This window comes from Peromyscus maniculatus, chromosome 13, assembly GCF_049852395.1.
Source record: "Peromyscus maniculatus bairdii isolate BWxNUB_F1_BW_parent chromosome 13, HU_Pman_BW_mat_3.1, whole genome shotgun sequence".
NCBI lineage: Eukaryota > Metazoa > Chordata > Mammalia > Rodentia > Cricetidae > Peromyscus > Peromyscus maniculatus.
This window is the reverse complement of record NC_134864.1, coordinates 65,089,775-65,112,221: the sequence shown is the minus strand read 5'-3', so window position 1 is coordinate 65,112,221 and position 22,447 is coordinate 65,089,775. Positions and strand designations below refer to the sequence as shown.

The following is a 22,447-nucleotide window of genomic DNA, read 5'->3' as shown; positions in this document are numbered from 1 at the left end:
GCCACGGGCAGATGCTAATGCACAAGTAATAAGACTGTCTTATCTCTGAGTGCGGGTGTTTGATTTAAATTTTCTATGCATCCACAGAAAAAAATAAGAAAATCACTTTGAAACTTGACGTCCATTGGAGCTCCCATGGTTTCCAGTGTGGCCCAAGCACAAACAATCCCACTCACAAACTCAGCTAACTGAAATCTTCACCACGGTACTCTGAAGGAAATCGTAGGTTCCCCCCTAAACTCCCTTTCTAGCCAGCAGGGGTCCTCAAAAAGAGGGTGTTTTCAGCTAGACTTTTCTAATGTGCTGCTTATATTTAATGAAATTCCATTATTTTTGTGTGCTATTACAATTAAGAAAGGTGTAATTTCATTTATATGGAAGATATATTTGAGGAGGCTAATGAAAAGGCTTAAAATGGCAAATTTTAAAATGTAATTACTATATGCTAGGATATTTGTACATAACATGTAGATTCACTCTCCCTCCAGAGTGTCTTTTTTTTTCTTAATTTTTTTTAGGTTATTTGTAAGTAGCTGGTACTTCAGGAACCAAGCCCAGCTTTAAAAAAAAAAAAATTAATCTTCGCAGCATTCCCTTACAATTTTAAGATACTTTGAAATCTTTTTTCTAAAAAGTAATAAATGATCTCACTCAGGGGTGCTAGCTTTAATTCTTTAAATAGTATTTTCCAAGATGGCTTAAAATAATTTCCTTTTTTTTTTCTTTTCAATAATGGACCTAAGAACTGACTAGACACGACAGTTCACGGCCAGAGGACAATAACACCTAAGAGTATTACTGGCGTTGCTCTAAGTGCTTGCATTTGCTGCTCAGTTAATCCTGCAACAGTCCTATAAATGCTACTGTTACCCTCGTTTTATAAATGAGAGATTTAAATACTTAATGGAGCTCTAACTTCAGCACTGGAAAAAGCAGTTATGCTCAGCAGGGTGTTCCAGCGAGGCCACACTAGGCCTGTACAAGCAGGAAGTGGCAGCGGAAGGCTGTCTAAAGGCTCTGAGCCTTCTACACTTCCACTAGACTTTCAAACAGACCAACAGGAAGAATGTTAGGCAGGTCTTTTCATCTTTCATCTCAGGCAATGGTTCTCAACCTTCCTAATGCCTAAGGGTTCCTCAGGTTGTGGTGTCTCCAACCATAAAGTGATCGTGGCTGCTACCTCATAACTGTAATTTTGCTACTGTTATGAATAGTAATGTGAATATCTGTGTTTTCCAATGGTCTTAGGTAACCCTTGTGAAAGGGGCATCAGACCCCCACCACAGGGGTTGTGAGCCACAGGTTGAGATCTGCCGGTCCATGGAGAATTACTTTCTCTTCTCCTCTTGGACAACAAACAGTAAGCTCGCTGTTTGTGAGATGAAGATGGGAAATCTACAGAGAAGTTATGTTACCATCTTGAGGCATTAGCCTTTCCTGACCTTGAAGGACACAGACCCTCAGAGGTGAGCATAGCAACATTCTTCAGGTTAGAGCAGAAGCACAGGCCACATGTTCCAGTTTCTCCCTCGATGGCTGATTACCTCACCAGGGCTGTGGGGCTGCATCCCACATGGCAGAGTGGAGGTCCAATGTTGTATGTTGCATGTGTTCAGTGTATGCAGTGTGCTTGCCTCTGTGTGGAGGTCAGAGGTTCGGGAACTCACCAATTCAGCTGGAGTGGCGAGCACAGAGTCCTAGGGATCCACCCCCACCCAGCTCCAGGGCTTGGGGTACACACACACACACACACACACACACACACACACACACACTCCCAGGCCCAGTTTTAAGGTAAGTGCCTGGGATCTGACCCTCTGGTCCTCACACTTGAGTGGCTAGCCTCTCTACCCACTTACTTAGTCAGGTTCCCAGCACCTAATAGTTAAGTATACTAGAAAGTGTTTAAACCTTTAACCATCAGAGGGGATTTCATTGAGAAACGGGAGAAACTAGGAAAAACTCCTATGGAAATATTGACTGGATTGGTGAGTAGTCTGGATGAGTTGAGAAAAGCTGTTTCTAAGAAACTGAACAACACTAAGGTTTGCAAGCCATCCATAAATCAGTGGGGAAAAAAGTTAGGTATTATTAGGGGTAATCTTTACTACCTTTTCCCAAAAATGTGATGTTTTCTCCTAATTACATCATAATTTGGAGTCACTAATAATATCTTTGGCAAGTCCTCTGTCTTGGTTTGGGTTTTTATTGTTGTGAAAAGACATACCCACAACAACTCTTATAAAAACATTTAATTGGGGTGGCTTGCTTACAGTTTCAGAGTTTCAGTCCATTATGATCATGACAGGGAGCATGGCAGCATGCAGACCGACGTGCTGGAGCTGAGAGTGCTATATCCTGACTCAGAGGCAAGAGGAAGTCAACTGTCACAGAGGGAAGCTTGAGCAAAAGAGATCTCAAAGCCCGCCCCCACAGTGACGCACTTCCTCCAACAAGGCCACACCTCCCAGTAGTGCCCCTCCCTTTGGGGGCCATTTTCTTTCAAACCACCACATTCACGTTAAGCAGTAATAAAAGCCACCCAAATAATTTGCAATTCTTTCTTTTCCACAAGTCACTTTCCTCACATTTTTTTTTTCCATTTAAAGAGCAGACTAAAAAAAGAGAAAATAAAAACAAAACCCAACTTTAACAAGGCAAACCTGTGTGTAATACAACACATGAGTAAGTCAGATTCTTTGGTTACTAATCTCGTTCAACATTTAAAGAGTCATCGGATTACTAAATCTGGTGAATTAATGATGCACCTTACACCCTTCTTGCCTCACATTTGTTTCAGGAAATAGTTTAAAAGACATTTTTTATTCTGGAGAGAAATGTGTGCGGCAGGCCCTGGGAGTATTGCATGACCCACACGTCTGGAAGGGTAGAGACGAAGTGATGCTGAGCTGAGCCGGTTTTGAGAAACGGTATTCGGATGCTTCTATTTTAAACCAACGAAACAGCTTTTAAAATAGAAAAAAACAGTATCTGCAATTTTGCCTTCAAGCCAACAAGCACCAATGAAATTATCGCCGTTCAAAAAAATTGGAAAGCTGGTGTGCATGAAATAAAACGATGTGGGGAGAGGAAAGCCACCCTACCCTGGCTTCCTCTCCCTGCGTGGTCCCCACTCGCCAACGTTTCTAAAATGTCTTAAGTTGCATTAGCTGAAAGGATTTTGCTCATTTTTTCCAAAACATTTCACTTCTGGGCAGTCGCCAAGCATGGAAAGTTTTAAGCACGTTTGCGAGAGGGCTGGGGCTCGTCAGGGCTGCCTGGGCGAGACCGATGCCCTCAGAAGGGCGGACACATTCCCCCGCCTCCCCATCCCCGGCCGGGGGGCGAGCAGCAGGCGTGGACCCGGCGACCCGCCGCCGCCCGGCCTCGCTCCAGCCCAGGGCGGCTGGCACTCGAGCGCTCCGGCGTCCTCCGGAGCTCGGGGACGCGCGTCCCCACCCCGCCGGGAGCGCACCTGCCTGGTGAATGGCCAGACTCCGGAACGGCGGCGCTCGCCCCGCGTGGCCTCAGGCGGCCCGAGCGGAGGGGAGGGGAGCCTCGCCGGCTGCAGCGGCGGCGGCGGCGGCGGCCACACACGTCAGTCGCCCTTCTCCCCGCCCTCCCGGACCCCTGGCGGGACTGCGCACGGGCGCCCAGGCGGACTTGACAGGCGCCCTCGCCAATGAGGAGCGGGGTCGGCAGGCTGAGCCAATGGCAGGGCGCGCAGGGGGCGGGGCGGACGCCGGCGCCCCGCCCCCCCGGGCTGGTGAGCGCGGAATGTCTCCAGCCCTCCCCTGCGCGTCCGTCTCAGTGCGGAGCTCGCGGCGGCCGGAGCAGCAGCAGCAGCGGCGGCGGCAGCAGCAGCGACTACAGCGACAGCGGCAGCGGCGGCGGCGATAGCGGGGCCACACCCCGCCGTGGACCCTTTCTCTTTTCCTCCGCCCTCCCTCCGAGCCCGTGCCGGGGGGCGCGCGGCTGCCCACGCCCGGAGCATCCTCGACTGACGAGCGGGCGCCGGCGGCATGATGCGGCTGCGAGGCTCGGCGATGCTGCGCGAGCTGCTCCTGCGGCCGCCCGCCGCCGCCGCCGCGGTCGTGGTCGGAGCCGCCCTGCGGCGCGCGCAGCCCCTCGGCACGCTGTGCCGGCGGCCCCGGGGCGGGAGCCGGCCGGCCCCGGGCCTGGTGGCCGCCGCGCGACTCCACCCGTGGTGGGGCGGGGGCGGCCGCGCCAAGGGCCCCGGCGCCGGCGGTCTGTCCAGCTCGCCCTCGGAGATCCTGCAGGAGCTGGGCAAGGGAGGCGCGCCGTCGCCCCAGCAGCAGCAGCAGCAGCAGCAGCAGCAGCCCGGGGCGTCGCCGCCCCCAGCCTCGCCAGCCCCGGGCCCCAAGGACAGCCCGGGGGAGACGGACGCGTTCGGCAACAGCGAGGGCAAGGAGATGGTGGCCGCGGGCGACAAGTGAGTGGCTGGCTGGCGTGGGTGAGCCGAGGGAGGGGGGTCCCGGCCCCGGGGCGGCGGTGGGCGGCGGCGGGGCTGCTACGGCAGCCCCAGGGTTCGCGGAAGAGAAAGAAAACGATGCCAGGCGGCCTGCGACGGCTGCGCCATGTGATCAGGCCCGCCCGGCCCCGCCCGCGCCCCTCCGCCTGCTCCCACTTCCCCTTCGGCGCCCGCCCGCCCGCGCAGGTCGCCCCGGGACGACCGGCGAGCGCCCAGCGAGCGGGGCTGGTCTGCTCTGCAGCAGCCCCTGCCTGCCCCCTCCCCACCCCGGCTGGCGGCCGCCACCCCGGCCCGCCTCCTGGGCCCCGCGAGGGGGATGCCGCGCGAGCATCCATCCCATCTCCAGCCAGTGACATTGAGGAGTCGGGCGTAGAGCGGGGAGCCTCTACCCTCCCGACTCACCTTTTTTTTTTCCAGCCTCCCCCCCCCCCCCCCCTACACGGCCTGCCTCCTCTCTAAGCCTCTGCCACACCATCCCACTGGATGCCAGATGTGGCCGAGGGCTCTTAATCCTTCTGAGGTGGATCGTTTTTGGCGTGCGTAGAGCCATCTGGGCCACCGGAAATAATGCTTCAGAAATGAGATTAGGCGGAATAGGGACATGTGGCCTAGAGGATGAGGCACGCAGCACGGACCACCTGTTCCTACGGGGACCAGCAGTAGCTTGTCGGATGTCTTCTGTGAGGTTGACGGCCTTTTTAAAATTAAAATTAAAAAAAAAAAAAAAGAGCAAAAATGAAGTGTGACATAAGCATGCAAAAATCTAAGTCGTTTGGGGGACTTAATTGTGATAGGATGTTGACTCATTGTGTGTATAGTGTGGGAATTGAGCCTGAACGAAATTGAGTTTTCTTAAATATGACACCGGCCTGAATGCTTTTCTATACTATAAATAGGTTTAGTTTTCCCCACTAGGTAGAACGTTGACTTCAGGCTTTTCCTGTACCCTATTTTTCTGACTTTATACTGACATGGTGTGCCCTGTTGTTGCATTTTATCCTCTTTCCAGCTCTGCACGGTGCCTTAAGTCAAACTGAAAGTGCGAATTTTATAACCTCAAGCTCAGGCCTGTTTCATGTTTCCTGTAATTCATGTGGGGACCTTCCTAAAACTTTCCTGGTTATTTTCCCAGAGTGAAAAGTGTTATTTCAGACCAAAACAAACAAACAAACAAAAAGCACTTAATGATGAACAAAATTTGTGGTATTCTGTGATAATGGTTTTGTGCCACAAACTAGCTTGATGACCATTATTGAAATGTGTTGGATTAGATAATTCAGATCCCTTTTAGTGTTTTGTTTTTTAAACCTAGACCTTGGTTAAATTACACCTTCAATGTTTTAGAAAGTAGAATGTGTATTATGCATGTTTAATCACATACAGGGTTCACGTCTGGCTTACCAGGCTTGTGGCACAAAACACATGTTTACATTTAACAGAATTGCAAAGTGCATTTGCTACCATTTAATAGTTAATATTCACAGGATGCAGAATAGGAGATGCTTTCTGTTAAAAGTATGTCTGGTTCTGTGACACCCCACCCCCACCCTATGATGGCTCCAGTGCCCTTTTTTAAAAGTCAGATAGGAAATTGAACTTTCATGTTTGGTTTCCCCAAAAGTTTCTGGTTTCACTGCCCTATTAATAATATTAATAAATCATCTCAAAGCTGTAACGTAGGAATGCTATTTTGGCTTATGTCCCATTCTGTCCCCCCTCATCTTGCCCAGCAGAAGCAGCCAGTTTAGGGAGGGAATTCCCCAAGGTTTGCTCAGATTCCTGGAGAGTGTTAAGTGCCAATAAGATAACCCTGTTGACTTTAGTTAAGGGACTAGACTAGTGGTGTGTGTGTGTGTGTGTGTGTGTGTGTGTGTGTGTGTGTGTTTGCACCAAAACTTAGGTAACTAAACAGGTTCAGAACCAATTCAAAAAGGATGACAGTCCTGAGAGAACCTATTGTCAAGGTTCAAACCACCCCGTCATGAATTTATGTAAAGGGAACATAGACAGTATTATAAATTGGTTGAAGTTTTATTTGATCTGTTTTCCAAAAATAAAGTTTTCCTCTCTTGAACGCTTGCTTCATTTTCCACGTAAGAAGCGTTTCTCTCACTCTAGGGTCAGCTCCTAGTTGACCTTTCTAGGTGCTTTTATCCCTTCTGAGTGCTCAGGCTCCCGCACAGGCCTCCCTCCCCCTCAGCAGTCGCCTGCGTTGCCAGCGCTCCTAGGTCTGCCAGGTTTTATAGTGTTCCTAAGAAATAGCCATGTGAACATTAAGAGTTGCAATTTCATACAAGGCTTAGAACAGTGTTGGACGTGTGTTAAAATTACACAGCTTTAATCACTAAATAAGTATTTCTTCTTTTACTTTAAAAACCTGTTGTAGGTGTTGATATTTGAATTTCAGACTCATGTGACAGTTTTTATTTTTAGTTCCCAGAGAAAGTTTGTCTTGAAAGAAACATGTCTTACATGAGATGATGTGCAGTTTACATTTTTAAACTTTGTTGGGAAATAAGGGCAGAGCAAACTTAATGCTTAACCACAGCACTCCCATTAGGTCACATTGCTTGTCTTTCCTCGGTTTGGACCTTATGTTTTATTAACCTTATCTTAAATTGTAGGTGTTGGAATATAACCAAGTTGTCTACTTACTTTTTCTCCAAAAGCGAGTAAAACTCTTTGAGCCGTATCACCTGTAGGCGGAGGTTTGTCCACAGACCTTCAGTCTGAGGTTGTTACATGACATTGTTCATTTTAATAGCTCATAGATAAGCATAATGATCTTTGCTCAAGCCGTCTCTGTAGTGGTCTGAATTTTGTTCTCCCCATTCATTCCATCATTAAGAACCAGACAGCTGGGCTTGCTTCTTTTCATTTTAAAAGAGTTGTTAGGTCTGCTTTCCTGGCCACTTCCTTCCTCACTGAGATCTTCATTCCTTTCCTTCCTTACCTTCTCGACAGGACCTCCATTCCTTTAGCTTTGATGCTGACCTTTGTATAGATAGTACCTTAGTTCTTAAGCAGGCTCTGCCCTTCCATTTATATTTGACATGACTTGAAATTTAAAATTTGTATTGCCAAATTCATCATTTCCCCTAATTGTCTGTTTTGCACACTGAAATTGAATTTAATATTTTAATGTAGGGTATCACTTTCAGAAAACAACATGGACTAGAATGAACATTATCAGTTACAAATGTGTTGTGGCATTAAGAGTTTTGGTTATATTAAATTACCTTTGGTTTGGACATTTTACCAGGAGAAGGGATTAGGTAGATGGAATACTGGTATGTACTTTTCACAAAACCTAATTTTTATAGGGTGCATTATTGAAAACATTCTGTTAAAATAGGCATGAGACCATTTTCCATCATTTTGGCAGGTGTTAAGTATGATGATCCCAAAGTGGTAGGAAGGAGAATCTCTTGCAGTGCTGGTCTTAAAGTATAAATTTGTTCACTGTTTTGGAGAGCAGTTTAGTAGTTGTTAAAAAACTATATGCCCCTTATGCAATAAATATGTCTGCATGTCTCCAGGAAGTCTGGAGTTTTAAAAAATATACTTTTAATTACACAAAAATATTTAAATTTTAAAATAAAATGCACACAAAAGTGATTTCACCTAGCTTCAAAAGGTATGGTATGGCATATTTTCATAATTCCTACTTTTAGTAAATAGAATGTGAGGGGCACAAAAATTACTGTCTTTTGTGGAAATTGAATTTCAAAGTAAGATTTAATAATATGTCCCTCAAACAGTGCTGAAAATGAAATTTAGTATTTGGCAGATGTAGATAATGTATTTTGGTATTGGATAATAAAAACAGAAATAGGTGGCAGATACTTCCATGATCCTTCTCAATTTCATCTACTTTGGATTCCTAAAGGTTGACATTTACGATTCAGGGCTGGAGAGGTGACTCAGTGGTTAAGAGTGCTTACTGCTCTTCCAGAGGATCATAGTTCAGTGCCCAGCATCATCATGTCCAGCCTAACTCCAGGAGACCCAACACCCACTCCTGGACTCTGCGGGCACCTGCACATGCGTGAGCACACGCACTCACATAGACAAACTCAACTTAAAGTAATAATAGTCTTTTGAAAATATTTACCATTCTCTTAGAGTTAGGGTCGAAAGAACATCTAATTTTTTCCTTTGTGCTTCTTAGTTACCTCTCGTTTGTGACTTCCCTGGGAGTAAACTGAGTCAGCGCTTTCTCCTGTCTGTTGCACCAAAAGCAGAGGTTTAAGCCTAGATGTTGCACATACTTGCACGTTATGCGACTAAACTACCTTTCAACCCTGTAGTTTTAATGGGAAGAGAAGAAAGTGCCAGTAACTGTATACTTTTGAAGCCTAATATTTACATTAAACCATGCATCTAGTAGTCATTGATAAACCTGTATATGATTAGCAAGTAACTGCATAGTATTAGTCTAAACAAATTTACATAAAGTTCACAGACACAGTGAACTTCACAGTCCTGAAATTTTATCTTCTTGTTTGCAGCTTTGTTGTATTGAGAAGTCTGCCACCCACAGAATTTGGGGAGCTACCAAATAGAATTTCACCTTTTTAAAAAAAAATTATTATTTTTTTAATGTATTTTGCCTGAATGCATGCATGTACACCATATATATGCATGCCTAGTTGCTCTCATAAGTCAGAAGAGGGCTTTGGATCTCTTGGAACTGGGGTTATGGATTGCTCTAAGCCACCATGTGGATGCTGGGGATTGAACCTGTGTCCTCTGCAAGAGCAGCAAGTACTCTTTACCACTGGGCTATCATCTCTCCAGCTTCAATTTCATTTTTTTTTTTTTAATGAGGCAATGATACCTAGCCCAAAAGGGGGGAAGGATATTGTTTTCCTCTGAGAAGTAAATGTTACCTTCAAGAGCAAGTTTGGGAAGATACTTGGGTTTCTTCAGTTTTTAAGACATTTGAAATCAATAATAAAACACTTACTATATTCCTGTAATATTTGAGATGAAAAAACATTCTTTAAATATCAAATCCTATATAAATCAAGGGCATATTTTATAGTTATGTGGACATTTTCACCTAAGTTACCTACTGTAAGAGGAACGATTAAAGCTGAGAACAAACACACTTAAAGTTTGTGATTGTTGGTGTCTGGCAGTGCTGTGCACAGTTGCACAGAGACGTTTACTCCCAATTTTACCCCAGACTACTCCATTATAAAACTGATTGGGTTATGAAATAGTGCATAGAAATAATGTCTGAACTCGACGTTTTCTAACGAAGTTGGAGTGAAACGTCTCCTTTGGGAGGTGCCCGTTCTCTGGTGTGTGGCATTCAGTGTTCTTTACTGATTTCTAAAGAAAAGTTTACGTGAAAGTATTACCTTGAAAGCGTAGAGCTTGTTGTTTTAGTGTAATGAATACCAATTTGATAATGTCAGGATTTGGGAATGTATTTTCATCTACTCATTTCTGGTACAGTTTTAAAGATTTTAAACTTCTCTTGATAGTTTGACGAACTGGATTTTTTTCTTTTTTTTTTTTGGATAGGAGTTATTAAAGCAGTACAGACTTTTTGGAGATTTTTTTTAACTTAGGGACTCATAAATTATTTTAGTAATCTAGGCTAACAAAATAAACTGAAATAATAGAAAAATTTATCCCCAATATTTTTAGTACGGCATCTTACATATTGGAGTGAGATGCTTTATTTATAGAAAGGGATGACCCCTTCTGTAGTTTTATTGCTGTGCTAAAATATAGTTAGCTGTAATGGGTTCACATGCGCAGCATCAATGGGGTCGTTAAGTAAATTAACCATTTCTTAAAGCTGCAAGGAAATGGAGTGCTAAGGTCATTAAAATACAAAATTTTCTGTGAACTGTATGATCTTAATTTTTAAAGAAAGCTTAGGAAGAGTAATAGATGGACAGAACAAAAATGGCAGTATTAGCTGTCCGTGTGGACATGCTTTTTCTACCTCTCAACAGTTGCTTCTAAGCAGGATTTCCCTTGTGAGTGAAAACATCTTAAAAAATGGAAGACCCCTTTCAGTTAAATTTTGATAACCTGCTGCTACTGCTATCCTGATACCTCATTTCTGGTTGTATAAGAATAATAAGTAGGTATTGCACCAAGAAAATTGTGACATTAAGTACCACCCATAGTTTTTACATTAAGAATGTACTTGTAAAATAAGGATATGTAAATAGTGAGTAAAATTATGATTTTATTAGTTTATGACATTATTTTAAGCAATTCATTAACAATTGGAATTGGAAAATGACTTCGAAGATCATTTAATTCTACCTCATTTTGTGTATTTCACAAAATACCCCAGAAGAGTATATTACCTAACCAAGCTCATAGTACTCCCCCAACTGCTGTTGACAGTTCTGTGAAACACTTTATTGAATTAATTGGTCTTTTTTAGGTTTAGGTTTAGGAGAGACCTTAAAAATTCATCTCTCCATCTGCTGCCCCTCCTTCTGTTATGTTCTGTAAAGGTTGTTTGTTCCTTCTATTTAAATACTCTGACAAGATTCATGCCTGAAAAGGGCCACTCATTATATTTTCAGAGCTATTTCATTTTTCCATACTTATAACTGAAGTCTGTTTTTTATTAACTTCACCCTGTAATGTAGTTGTGAATAAGTTAACTATAATGGTACCAAAGTACTATTTGTTTAAAATAATCTCCTTGCTTTGTAAAAGATTGTTTTAACAATTCTTAGTTTGGTTTCTGTTGCTGTGAAATACACATTTCTTAGTTCAGATTTCTAATGTGATGAAACACCATGACCAAAAGCTACTTGGGAGGACAGGATTTATTTTGCTACTTCCATATCACAGCTCATCCTCAAGGGACGTCAGGGCAGGAACTGATCAGAGGCCCTGGAGGAGGACTGCTGTGGATTGCTCCTCATGGTGTGCTCAGACTGCTTCCTTACACCATCCAAGACCACCTGCCTGAGCGGGCGGCACCACCTCTGGTGGTCTAGGCCCTCCCAGCCAATCTGGTGGGGCACTTTCTCAGTTGAAGTCTGACTCCCAATGACTTCAGCTTGTGTCAAGTTGGCATGTAACTAGCCAGCATAGCACCATAACCAAAAGTAAATTGGGCAGGAAATATAAAGGATTTATTTCATCTTACAGGTTAAGGCCAGAGCTTAGAGCAGAAACCACAGAGGAAAACTATTGTCTTGCTCGGGTGCCTTTTTGAGAAGGTACAGCTCCACTTGCCCAGGAATGGATCGGTTGGAACCTCCTACTTCAACTAGCAATTAAGAAAATGTCTCATAGACATGACTATAGGCCAATCCGATCTGCTCTTTAGTTGAGGGTCCCTCTTCCCAGGTGACGAGATTTGTGTCAAGTTGACAGCTGAAGCTATGATAAGGCAGGAAAAAATAGCCATCTAGCATATAATAGTGTTTAGCTTTTCAATTTTAATAGTAAAACACATGGTTATGATACCATAAAGGTAATAATTTAGAGAAGAGAAATAAGTATAAGGCAAGAACGCTCTTTGGTGTGTGTTTGGTGCAAGCTGTAGTCATTTCTGTGGAGTTTCTTTGTGGGGGCAGGGCACAGAGACTTAGTTGCTCTGTAGCCCTGGCTGGCCTTGAATTTTGAATCCTGGTGTTTCTGGCCTCCTGAGTGCAGGGATTACAGGTACGAGCTGCCATTTCAGTCTTTACAGTTTTATGATCATGTATCGTAGGCATGGTTTGCATTTTTTTCTATGGATACAAATTAGTTTCTTCTCTTTTAAGCAAGTAAATATTTACTCAGTTTGCTAGCTATGGTAATAAAGAACCATTTTAATTTTTTTTCACTATGTACCATAAGTGAAAGAAGTCTATATTTAGTGTTATTTACATAGCTTTTAGGCAAAGTAAATACCATTTACTGGTGTGATAAATATGTAGAAAGCTTATTCTGCAGTTTTGAAAGTAATATACTGCCATTATCTAAAGTTTTATCTGAGAAACCATTTTCTGTAAATAATTGGTATGTTATTATTCACTGATTTTGACAGCTGGTTTAATTTTTATTTAAATACTGGGTCATCAGTATTATTGAACTCTTGTTTAAAGCTATTAGATCAGGATAAAACCTAGAAAACATGCTTGTGTAGTAAATTTGAATCCCACATTCAGAGAAACGTACATTCAAAATTCATTTCTGCTGTTGTGCAACCTTGGGAAGGTTCTTACCCTCTCTGAGTTAGTATCTTTCTCCCTCTGTGGATAGAGATAGTGTTACTCATTTTTGTCAGCTAGTAAATTTGTTTAGTACCAGAAATTACACAATATTTTTGTAAGACTTGTATTTCTGTCACTAGATCATTAATTAGATTAGATTAAATAAGAGTGTTCATAAAACAGCACAGTATGTAAGTGATTTTCTGTTATTATTAAAAAATTGTAGGTGCTTAAAAAAAAGGTTGTGGAAGGTCAAAATTATGAGAGGATATGTCATTAGCACTTTATAAAGGTTAATTTTTAAAACATACTAGTATCGATAAATTGATATACTTTTAGAGGTGATAGCCCAACTAATAAAAGCATTGCCACCCAAGCTGAGAAACTTGAGTAGGATCATTGGAAACCCCATAGAGAGAATGACTCCGCAAAATTGTTTTCAGACTTCTTCATGACATGCCTACTTGCACTTACATACATTAATACAAAAATTTAAAAGCCGTTGAGGTTGGTACAACAGTGTTTTGAAAATAAATATAAATGATACTGATGCAAATATTGATGTTTCTTTTAGCTATTATCTTTTCAAAGAGGGGTGTTTTGTGTGTATCACTCTATATATATCATACTAGGAGACTGAGAAGTAATTTCATTAGGAAATAATGAAATACTAGTAGACCTGTTAAAGTTCAGAACTGTTATATAATCTTTAAATCCAGGAATCATTTAGACATGTAGAAAAGGTCTTTTCAACAACACAGAAATAGTTATAGACAGACATGATCTGTTAGTTTTTTTAAATGAGCAATGTACATAATTTACCCATGAAAGTTGCTGTTATACTTATGACTAGTCTAGAACTGATGACATTTAAGAATTAGTATTCTATTTCTTTTCTTTTCTTTTTTTTTTTTTTTGCTTTCTGAAGTAGAATTATATATATTTCTTCCACGTGTGTGTGTATGATTCATGGTAGGTAGGCGGTGGATTGGTCTGCCTTAGAGCTGCCATTCTTTTCTGTTCAGAGACAGTCTCAACTGAAGCACACACTGGCCTAGATTTCCCTCTGTAATCAGGCTGGCTTTGAACTCAGAGAGATCTTCCTATCTGAGCCTCCCAGTGCTGGGCTTGCAGGTGTTAGTTATGCCTTGCTGAGACCTGCAATTGTAACAATTATAATATTTATGACAGTGATTAGTAATTGGAATAATGGAGTATGTTTTGAGTTCTGAAACCTTTCCACCCAGAATACATTAAATTAGTGTGTGACAGTTTGTTTACTTAAAGGCTGTTCAGTAGATAGGAAAGATTGCTTTCCCATTTAGAAGTTTGGTTACTCTTAACATAGTTTTGTTAAATTAGTTATTAAGTTTTAGTATTGCTGGTGACATTTTCTTCTAATATTCTATGATATGTGAAGTTTCGTTGTTGTTGGTTTTTTGTTTGTTATTAATGTAAGTGTGCACTGCTTTAGAAATAACTACAAGAGATGGAGAGATGACCCAGTGGTTAAAAGCACTTGGTATTATTCCAGAGGACCCAAGTTGGGTTCCCAGTATGCAAGTCAGGAAGCTCACAACTGATCTAGCCCCAGGTCCATGATATCTGCTGCCCTCTCCTGGTCCTGCAGGCACTTGCACACACATACATGCACATGGAGAAAAGAAAAAGCACTACAGTCCTATCAATTAAGTGCTTACATTCTGTCAGGAGTTCATGCTTACAGTTACCCAGAATCAGCACAACCACGGCTCTTATCCAGGAAGTGTAACTGTGTTGATACCCAACGGGTGGGTAAAGCAAATGTCCCGTGCATATGTGTGGCATTTTATTGAACTGTAAAATACAGTGAAGTCATATTTACAGGGAAATGCATGTCACTGGAAATCATCATAGTAAGTGAAATAACCCAGACTTTGGAAGGAGACATACTGCTTGTCTTCTTTCATAAACAGAACCTAGATTTAAAATTATATATGTATGTAATAATAAAAATGACCTGGTATTGAAAACTATTAAATTTTTTTTGACTTTTTTTTCCAGTGTGGTTTCTAATGGTACTGACTTGATTCTGGTGAATCAGTGTTTATTGTGGCTATAGTATTTATGAATGCATCATCTCAACTATAGTTTGGTACATGGTTATTTAATAATGGACTTGATTTTCATCCATTAGACTATACACACAAGGATTAATTTTGTATTATTTTCTTTCTCCTTTAGTAAAATAAAACAGGGTCTGTTACCTAGCTTGGAAGATTTGCTCTTCTATACCATTGCAGAAGGACAAGAAAAGATACCTGTTCACAAGTTTATTACAGTAAGTTTTTAATATTTTTCTCTCAATGTTCAAAGAAGTAATGCTAGTCAGTTACACACTATTGCTGAAATATAGTCTTCAAGTTGATCTGACCTGTAGGTTCTGACAGTGTTTCTCTTGTTTTCAAATTTTTACCATGTTCACTTCAAGGTGATCAATGAAAGAAAAAGAAAGAGTGAGAAACTTGTTCAGAAAGTGGATAATAGTGATATAAATACTACATACATGATCAAGTCTTACGTAGAAACTTTATTATACAGGAATGAAACTTATAGTTGGAATAAGCATATACATTATCTACGCTGTATATTTACAAACTCTTATTTTTTTAAAAACAGGCACTCAAATCTACAGGATTGCGAACGTCTGATCCCAGGTTGAAAGAGTGTATGGATATGTTAAGATTAACTCTTCAGACAACGTCAGATGGTGTCATGCTAGACAAAGATCTTTTTAAAAAGTAAAAACTTCTGCCAAACCTTTAATGGTGATTTGCTATGCTGTATGCTGATTGTGCTTTTAAAACACGATTTTACATTTTAAAGACCAGTGCTGTAGTGTTACTGAGAAAAGGGATCTGTGAATATTATATCTTTGAAAAGCAGTTATGGCGTGTATTAGAGGTCTGTTATATACTGGGTTTAAATCGGTTGTAATGAAAGTTTGCTATCAATGCTGTTTGTGCCCAGGGATTGTATTCTGTCCGGGTGTTCCACTGTCTGCAGTATTGCTGACTTTCTCAGTTTAGTCTGTAAGTTTATTTCCATGTGGTAATGTAGATGAGCAACATAAGAGGACTTCAGACAGCTCTGTAGTCCTTATATTCATGTATTTGCATGACCTCATTCTCTTTTTCAAATGTATTAATGAATGGATTTTGGGTTGTTCTCTTTTTTTTGCAAAACAGTTGAGAACTTAAGACAACTTTGAGGATTAAAACCTTGATTTGATTGAATGAGAACACTTTAACATTGCTGAATTTACATATCTGTTTCTTAATCTTCTTTACTGTATTTGTATTAGCTTTAATAGAGAATATGCTTATAATTGATCCTAAAGAGTCAAATAATACTTTAATTTATTAATAGTTAATGGAAAGCAGCATAAAATTATAAACAACTGTAAGACAGTTTGTTTTTGTTTTCTAAGCTACAGACTTAAGTTGAGATGGATCCAAGGAATTTCTACATTTAATTTAAAAGTTGTGTGTGTGTGTGTGTGTGTGTGTGTGTGTGTGTGTGTGTGTGTGTGTGTAATTACCTTTCTTTTCATTGGTGGATTGAATGCTTTGTTCTAGATCTCTCCTGGGGGTATCCCAAAGTCCCTGGGAGGGATACCTTTTTAAGTAAGGTTCTCTGAAGTTTCTGGCATGCTTGTGACACTTGTGCCAATTCTGAATTCTCACCAGAAGGCTCTTGGTTCTCTTGATGCAGCCAACTTTAAAGTGTAGCTGGTAAGCTTACTTTGCAGTTGGTATTAGGAAGTGGAGTCTGTTGACCTGTTCATTTTGTGAAAGGCATGAATTCACTTCTAGATTGGTTTGAGCCTTTGGGGTAGGATTTGTCTTAGGAACTACCTGTGCAGAGTACTCTTTCTTGATTATGGTGCCTTCTGGAAGGTTACTTTAGTTTATCTGTGAGTGTAGTTAATTGATGGTAGGTTGGATTGTGAGTAATTGGTATAGGGAACTGGCTTTGGAATTTTTAACACTAAATTGCACATTTAAACCACCTTTAAAATGTGCTTTATGAACATTGTTTCATTATGAAATTAAAAACAATTTAAATATTCTCTCAGTTATGAACCCAAAGACCCACAATCATAAAGTTCTGTTTGTAATTGAATTAATATATAATGATTACCACAACTTTAAACACAAACTCAAGTTTTAAAAAAAATCTATGATTGTAATATAGGCAATACCCAACCTGACATGAAAACACAGTAGTCTCTAGTGAGTCATTGTCAAAAGATTTTTTATTTTGTTTCTAGAATGAGTAACTCAAAACCTGACTATGAGCATTTTTGGGTCACTTAGAAAGGTGATTACTTCAGAGACATTCCTTCTATGATCTCAAGTATATGAAGTTACCTACTTGAGGTTGTCAAAAATAAACCATCCCATCTCCACGCTGCTGGAAAGGAATTGTTAAAACATGGAATTCCTTTCTTCTGTGAGAAGTAGTTATAAAGGTAGATAATTTAGGTTTGAGTGAAAGTGTTGATATTTAACCTAAAATATATCTGGCAGAGGCCAGAAGAGGGCGTTGTATCTCTTGAAATTGGTGTAATAGACTGTGATGGCTATAAGCCATTTTGTGGGTGCTGGGAATCGAACCAGAGTCCTCTGAAAAGTAATCAGTGCTGTTAATAACTGAGCAATCTCTCCAGCTTTCTGATTAGTTTTAAACACTTAAAATGACAGTGTGGAGAAATAGTAGTGGGTTGATAATTTGAATTTGCTTGTTATTTCCATGTTTTATTTGTAATTTCTTAAAAATGAAGTATATATATTTTTTTTTCAATTTTCTAGTTTTTTGTTTGTTTTTTTGTTGTTGTTTTGTTTTTCTAGATCTCATTACAGATGGTTGTGAGTCACCATGTGGGTGCTGGGAATTGAACTCAGGACCTCTTGAAGAGCAGTCGGTGCTCTTAACCTCTGAGCCATCTCTCCAGCCCGTATATTTGGTTTAAAAATAAGCAGTAATTGCCGGGCGGTGGTGGCGCACGCCTTTAATCCCAGCACTCGGGAGGCAGAGGCAGGCGGATCTTTGTGAGTTCGAGGCCAGCCTGGGCTACCAAGTGAGTTCCAGGAAAGGCGCAAAGCTACACAGAGAAACCCTGTCTCGAAAAAACCAAAAAAAAAAAAAAAAAAAAAAAAAAAAAAAAAAAAAAAGCAGTAATTTAATTTTAGGAATTATCTTAAGCTTTTTCATTTGAGAAAGGTATGCTTGTTATATTTCCCTTGCAACTTTGATTATTTTTGGAAGTTGAATTTTAGAAGCTATTTGAGCTGTTTAAAAATTAAATGTTTATAATCAATGATAATATTTATTGGTGTATTACTCAACCTCTTAATTTCATTTGCTTACCTGTGAAGGGGGGAACTTTAAAGAAAGTATTGATATTTTTAAGGTTAAACACAATCATTTAGTAATGCCCATTGTTTTTCTCTTTCCTCAAAGCATGCTAATTTAGTATTATATCATTTATCTGTGAGGAATCCAGTTACATAAATATTTTCTCATAATAATGGTCTGACTTCATTATTTTCTGTCTGTCTCTCTGTCTTTCCATCTTTCCTTCCTTCTTTTCCCTTCCTTCCTTTTTTTCTTTGTTTCTTGTTTTTGGTGTTTTTTGAGACAGGGTTTCTCTATGTAGCCCTGACTATCCTGGAACTCACTGTGTAGTCCAGGCTGGCATCAAACGAGATCCACCTGCCTCTCCCTACCAAGTGCTAGGATTAAAAGCATACTCCAACAACACCACCCAGTAATTTTTTTTTAAATCATATTATGGGCCTTGCCTTAAAGTATTTATTATAGCTTGTGTTGTATCTTTTTTTTTTTTTTTTTTTTTTTTGGTTTTTCGAGACAGGGTTTCTCTGTGTAGCTTTGCGCCTTTCCTGGAACTCACTTGGTAGCCCAGGCTGGCCTCGAACTCACAGAGATCCGCCTGCCTCTGCCTCCCAAGTGCTGGGATTAAAGGCGTGTGCCACCACCGCTCGGTTTAGTTTGTGTTGTATCTTGACGTTTATGTGTGTAGCAAGTTGTCTTTGTCAGTTAAATACTCTGTGACTGAGTTACTGATACTGAGAAATCTTAAGACTATCTTCAGCTCTAGAGTTTAAAAAGTACTACAGCACATAAAGTTCTTCAAGGTTACACTAACATGTTTTTGGCTTAATCCTTTTCAGAAGAAAGCAGAGTATTGCTTAAAATCATCAGAGTGTTTATTGTGTTTTTGAAATGGTTTTTAACAGTGAAACATTTTTTGATTCTGTAATGTGTTACATTTACATGTAGCTTGCTTTTGGTTTTGGTAATATAAAATTTATGATGGTACTTTATAAGAAATTAACTATAAAGGATGCATTACTTTTATAAACATCTTAACATGTTTTTCACTTACAAAAATTGAGTTTGACCAAACCAAATTGGTTTTATCTTACAACACTTTCAAAGTGTTATTCATGGAAAATATATGCAATTATTTTAACTTTTTGTGAAATACTACCCAGTAGTTATACAGGAACTAAGAAAGATATGTTGGAGATTACTTAAAATTGAAAAATATTCATAATCTCATTTGCGGTGGTTTTTTGTTTGTTTGTTTTTGTTGTTGTTTTGTTTTTTGTTTTTCGAGACAGTTTCTCTGTAGCTTTGGAGCCTGTCCTGGAACTCACTCTGTAGCTCAGGCTGCTGGCCTCAAACTCACAGAGATCCGTCTGCCTCTGCCTCCCGAGCGCTGGGATTAAAGGCGTGCACCACCTCCTCCCGGCAAAGATGTATTTATTTATGTACGAGTGCTTTTTCTGCACATACACCTTTATGCCAGAAGAGGGTGCTACATCTCATTACAGATGGTTGTGAGTGAACATGTGAGGGCTGGGAATTGAACCCAGGTCCTTTAGAAGAACAGCCAGTGCTCTTAACCGCTGAGCCATCTCTGTAGCCACTCATTTGCGGTGTTTTAAAGACTGGTTTTTGTTAGCCAGATCTCATGTTGAGTATTTATCAATTCTAGTAAGGTACGAAACTTGTTCTAGTCTTAAACCTCAAAGAATGCACTGCTGTTTTAGTATCTGACACAATTCTGGACACATCTAATTTATGTCTATCTGTTCAGGATAAGCTGGGCGGAAAGAAAGTAACATGGGGAGAGCATGTGTTAAAATGGACTGCATAACTTACCTCCTCTACAGGAACGTTACTGTTCCCAGTTAGTGCTGTTAGCAGGTGCTGACAGTGGAAAGATGCTCACTGTGTTTTCCATGTGTTTCACAGGTGTGTTCAAAGCAACATTGTCTTGTTAACACAAGCATTCAGAAGAAAGTTTGTCATTCCTGACTTTATGTCTTTTACCTCACACATTGATGAGTTATATGAAAGCGCTAAAAAGCAGTCTGGAGGAAAGGTAAGGTTTGGATTCACGTATTTTTCCTAATATAAACATTTACTATAAAGAGAATAAACCAGCCGGGCGGTGGTGGCGCACGCCTTTAATCCCAGCACTTGGGAGGCAGAGCCAGGCGGATCTCTGTGAGTTCGAGGCCAGCCTGGTCTACCAAGTGAGCTCCAGGAAAGGCGCAAAGCTACACAGAGAAACCCTGTCTCGAAAAACCAAAAAAAAAAAAAAAAAAAAAAAAGAGAGAATAAACCTGGGTGCTTTGTTTACAAATTAAACAACTCGGTGGGTCATGCCATTAGATTTGGTGCTTTTTAAACTATTTTAAGTACTTAATTCTTTTTGTTATTCTGCCTAGACTGAAACCTAGTTTAAAAAAAAAATTTGGAAATTAACTGAAGTGGCTTTACATTTTTTAATTAATAAAAGTTACTTTTGACATTTCTGCAGATCTGATATCCATTAATATAAAATAAAATATTTCTAGTTTTTAAAAATTATCCAGATATATTCAAACATGGTGGTGCCTTCCTGTATTCCCAGCATGTAGGAGGTAGAGAAAGGAGGATCAGAAATTCAGAGGAAGCCTCTTCTGTCTAAGCAGGTTTGAGCCCAGCCTATCAGCCTGTGCTGCAGAAGAACCTGTGACACCTTCACCCCAACAAATAGGGCACTTCCTAGTCCTCCCAACCAAGTACCCAGAGTGGTAGCTGAGACTGTATATTATCTCAATGGTATAAGGTTGTAAGCTTTTTATTTATTTTTTTTTCCTTTAAAAAAAGTCTTTAAGTTCTTGTTTTAAAGTCTCTGCATTTTCAGAAAGAAAGATTGCATTGAAAATTAGCGAGTGGTAGAAAAATCACCTAATGCCATGCTGATGCTCAGGTTTATGTATTAGTGTTCTTGGTTTTTACAAGTATCATTAAAAGACAGACTGATGCTCCTGAGTACTGTAAACAACTAGTCATCGGTGAGAGAAAACACCCTGCCTATCTTGTATCTCTTAATGTCTTTCCACTATTTTGGATAGGTTGCTGATTATATTCCTCAACTGGCCAAATTCAGTCCTGATTTGTGGGGTGTATCTGTCTGTACGGTAGATGGGCAAAGGTAAGTTTATTTAAAAGTCTATGGAGAACAACTTTAACCCTTAAATCACAGTCTTCCAGAAATACATAAAAACCAGATTTGAGAAGTGCTTGTATTTTAAGCAAGCTGCTGACAAATGAGGATCCTTGCAGAATTATTGGAAGGTGTTATGTTGGGGAGAACTATAAAGAGTGATTTGATTTTAAACATCTAGATTAAGAGAGACCTTTGGAAAAGTGCTAACCTGTGGGAATGTTTTTTCAAGAACTGTTTTTGGCAGGGAGGGGGCTTGAGAGATGATGGCCTGGTGGATAAAGTATTTGGTATGCAAGTGGGAAGGCTGGAGTTGGTCTCTGGCACAAAATCTTAGGCAAATGCAGTGGCTTCTGGTAATCTCAGCAGTTGGAAGGGAGGCAGAGAGATCCTCGATGCAAATGGGCTAACAAAACTAGGGAATAGGCAAGCTCCATGTCCAGGGGAGACTGCTTTGGAAACCCGGAGAGGATGCAGGGCTTGATGGCAGACTGCTGCCCTCACATTGCACACACGTCCACCTACTCTATGCAGATGCACACACAACTCTAGGCAAAAAACATTAAGGGTCATTGCCAAGTTCTAATTTGGATGTCAGAACAATTATGGCATACATCTCGGTGTTTTTCCCACTAAAAAACTTAGCTTAGAAATATAATCCTTCCTTAAAATTACTTTTTAAAATGAAAATACAACTTAACAAAAATGTGTACAGCTTGTAAGTATTGTTCATATAGCTTTTTTATATGAGTGATAAAATTTTACTCTTTTTTTGTTTGTTTTTATTTTTTACTTTCAGTTTTAGCCACAGTTTCTTTAGCTGGGCCGGCCTAGAACTTACTGTGTACCCTAGGCTGTCCTCAGGCTTTGAATCGTCATGCCTCTGCTTCTGATTTGACTGTAGGCATGATCCTGGCATGCCTGGCAATGCCCTAAAGTTTAAGGCTACAAGTCAGGTAACCGTAGAGTATTTAGGTTTTTCTTTTTAAGGTAAAGTTGAAAACTTCATTTATTTGTGATCTTAGTTATCTAATCTGAAATATCCTTAAGTTATGATAAAAAGCAGAAGTTTTTTATTATAATTATACATGTTAATTTTTCTAAGGCATAATTTTTAAAGGCCTAGTTTACTCTGAATACAGGTAGTAGTAAGAAAAACATTACTGATTTAACATCTGATAAAACTTACTTTGT

At 40.4% G+C, this 22,447-nt stretch overlaps 1 protein-coding gene across 4 annotated transcripts in view; it reads left to right on the top strand.

The window, feature by feature from the left end:
• The first annotated feature begins 3,808 nt into the window (after nt 1-3,808).
• Gls (glutaminase) overlaps nt 3,809-22,447 on the top strand; it is a 69,840-nt gene continuing 51,201 nt past the window's right edge. For 2 of the 4 annotated variants that reach the window (XM_076550425.1, XM_076550426.1), the window contains exons 1-5: nt 3,810-4,453; nt 14,908-15,004; nt 15,343-15,464; nt 20,011-20,140; nt 21,162-21,241. In XM_076550425.1, the coding sequence (XP_076406540.1) occupies nt 4,023-4,453; nt 14,908-15,004; nt 15,343-15,464; nt 20,011-20,140; nt 21,162-21,241 (860 nt within the window). In that variant the 5' untranslated portion in view covers nt 3,810-4,022. Of the gene's footprint in view, nt 4,454-14,907; nt 15,005-15,342; nt 15,465-20,010; nt 20,141-21,161; nt 21,242-22,447 lie in introns of all 4 variants that reach the window. The other 2 variants (XM_076550428.1, XM_076550424.1) reach the window with 2 other exon arrangements.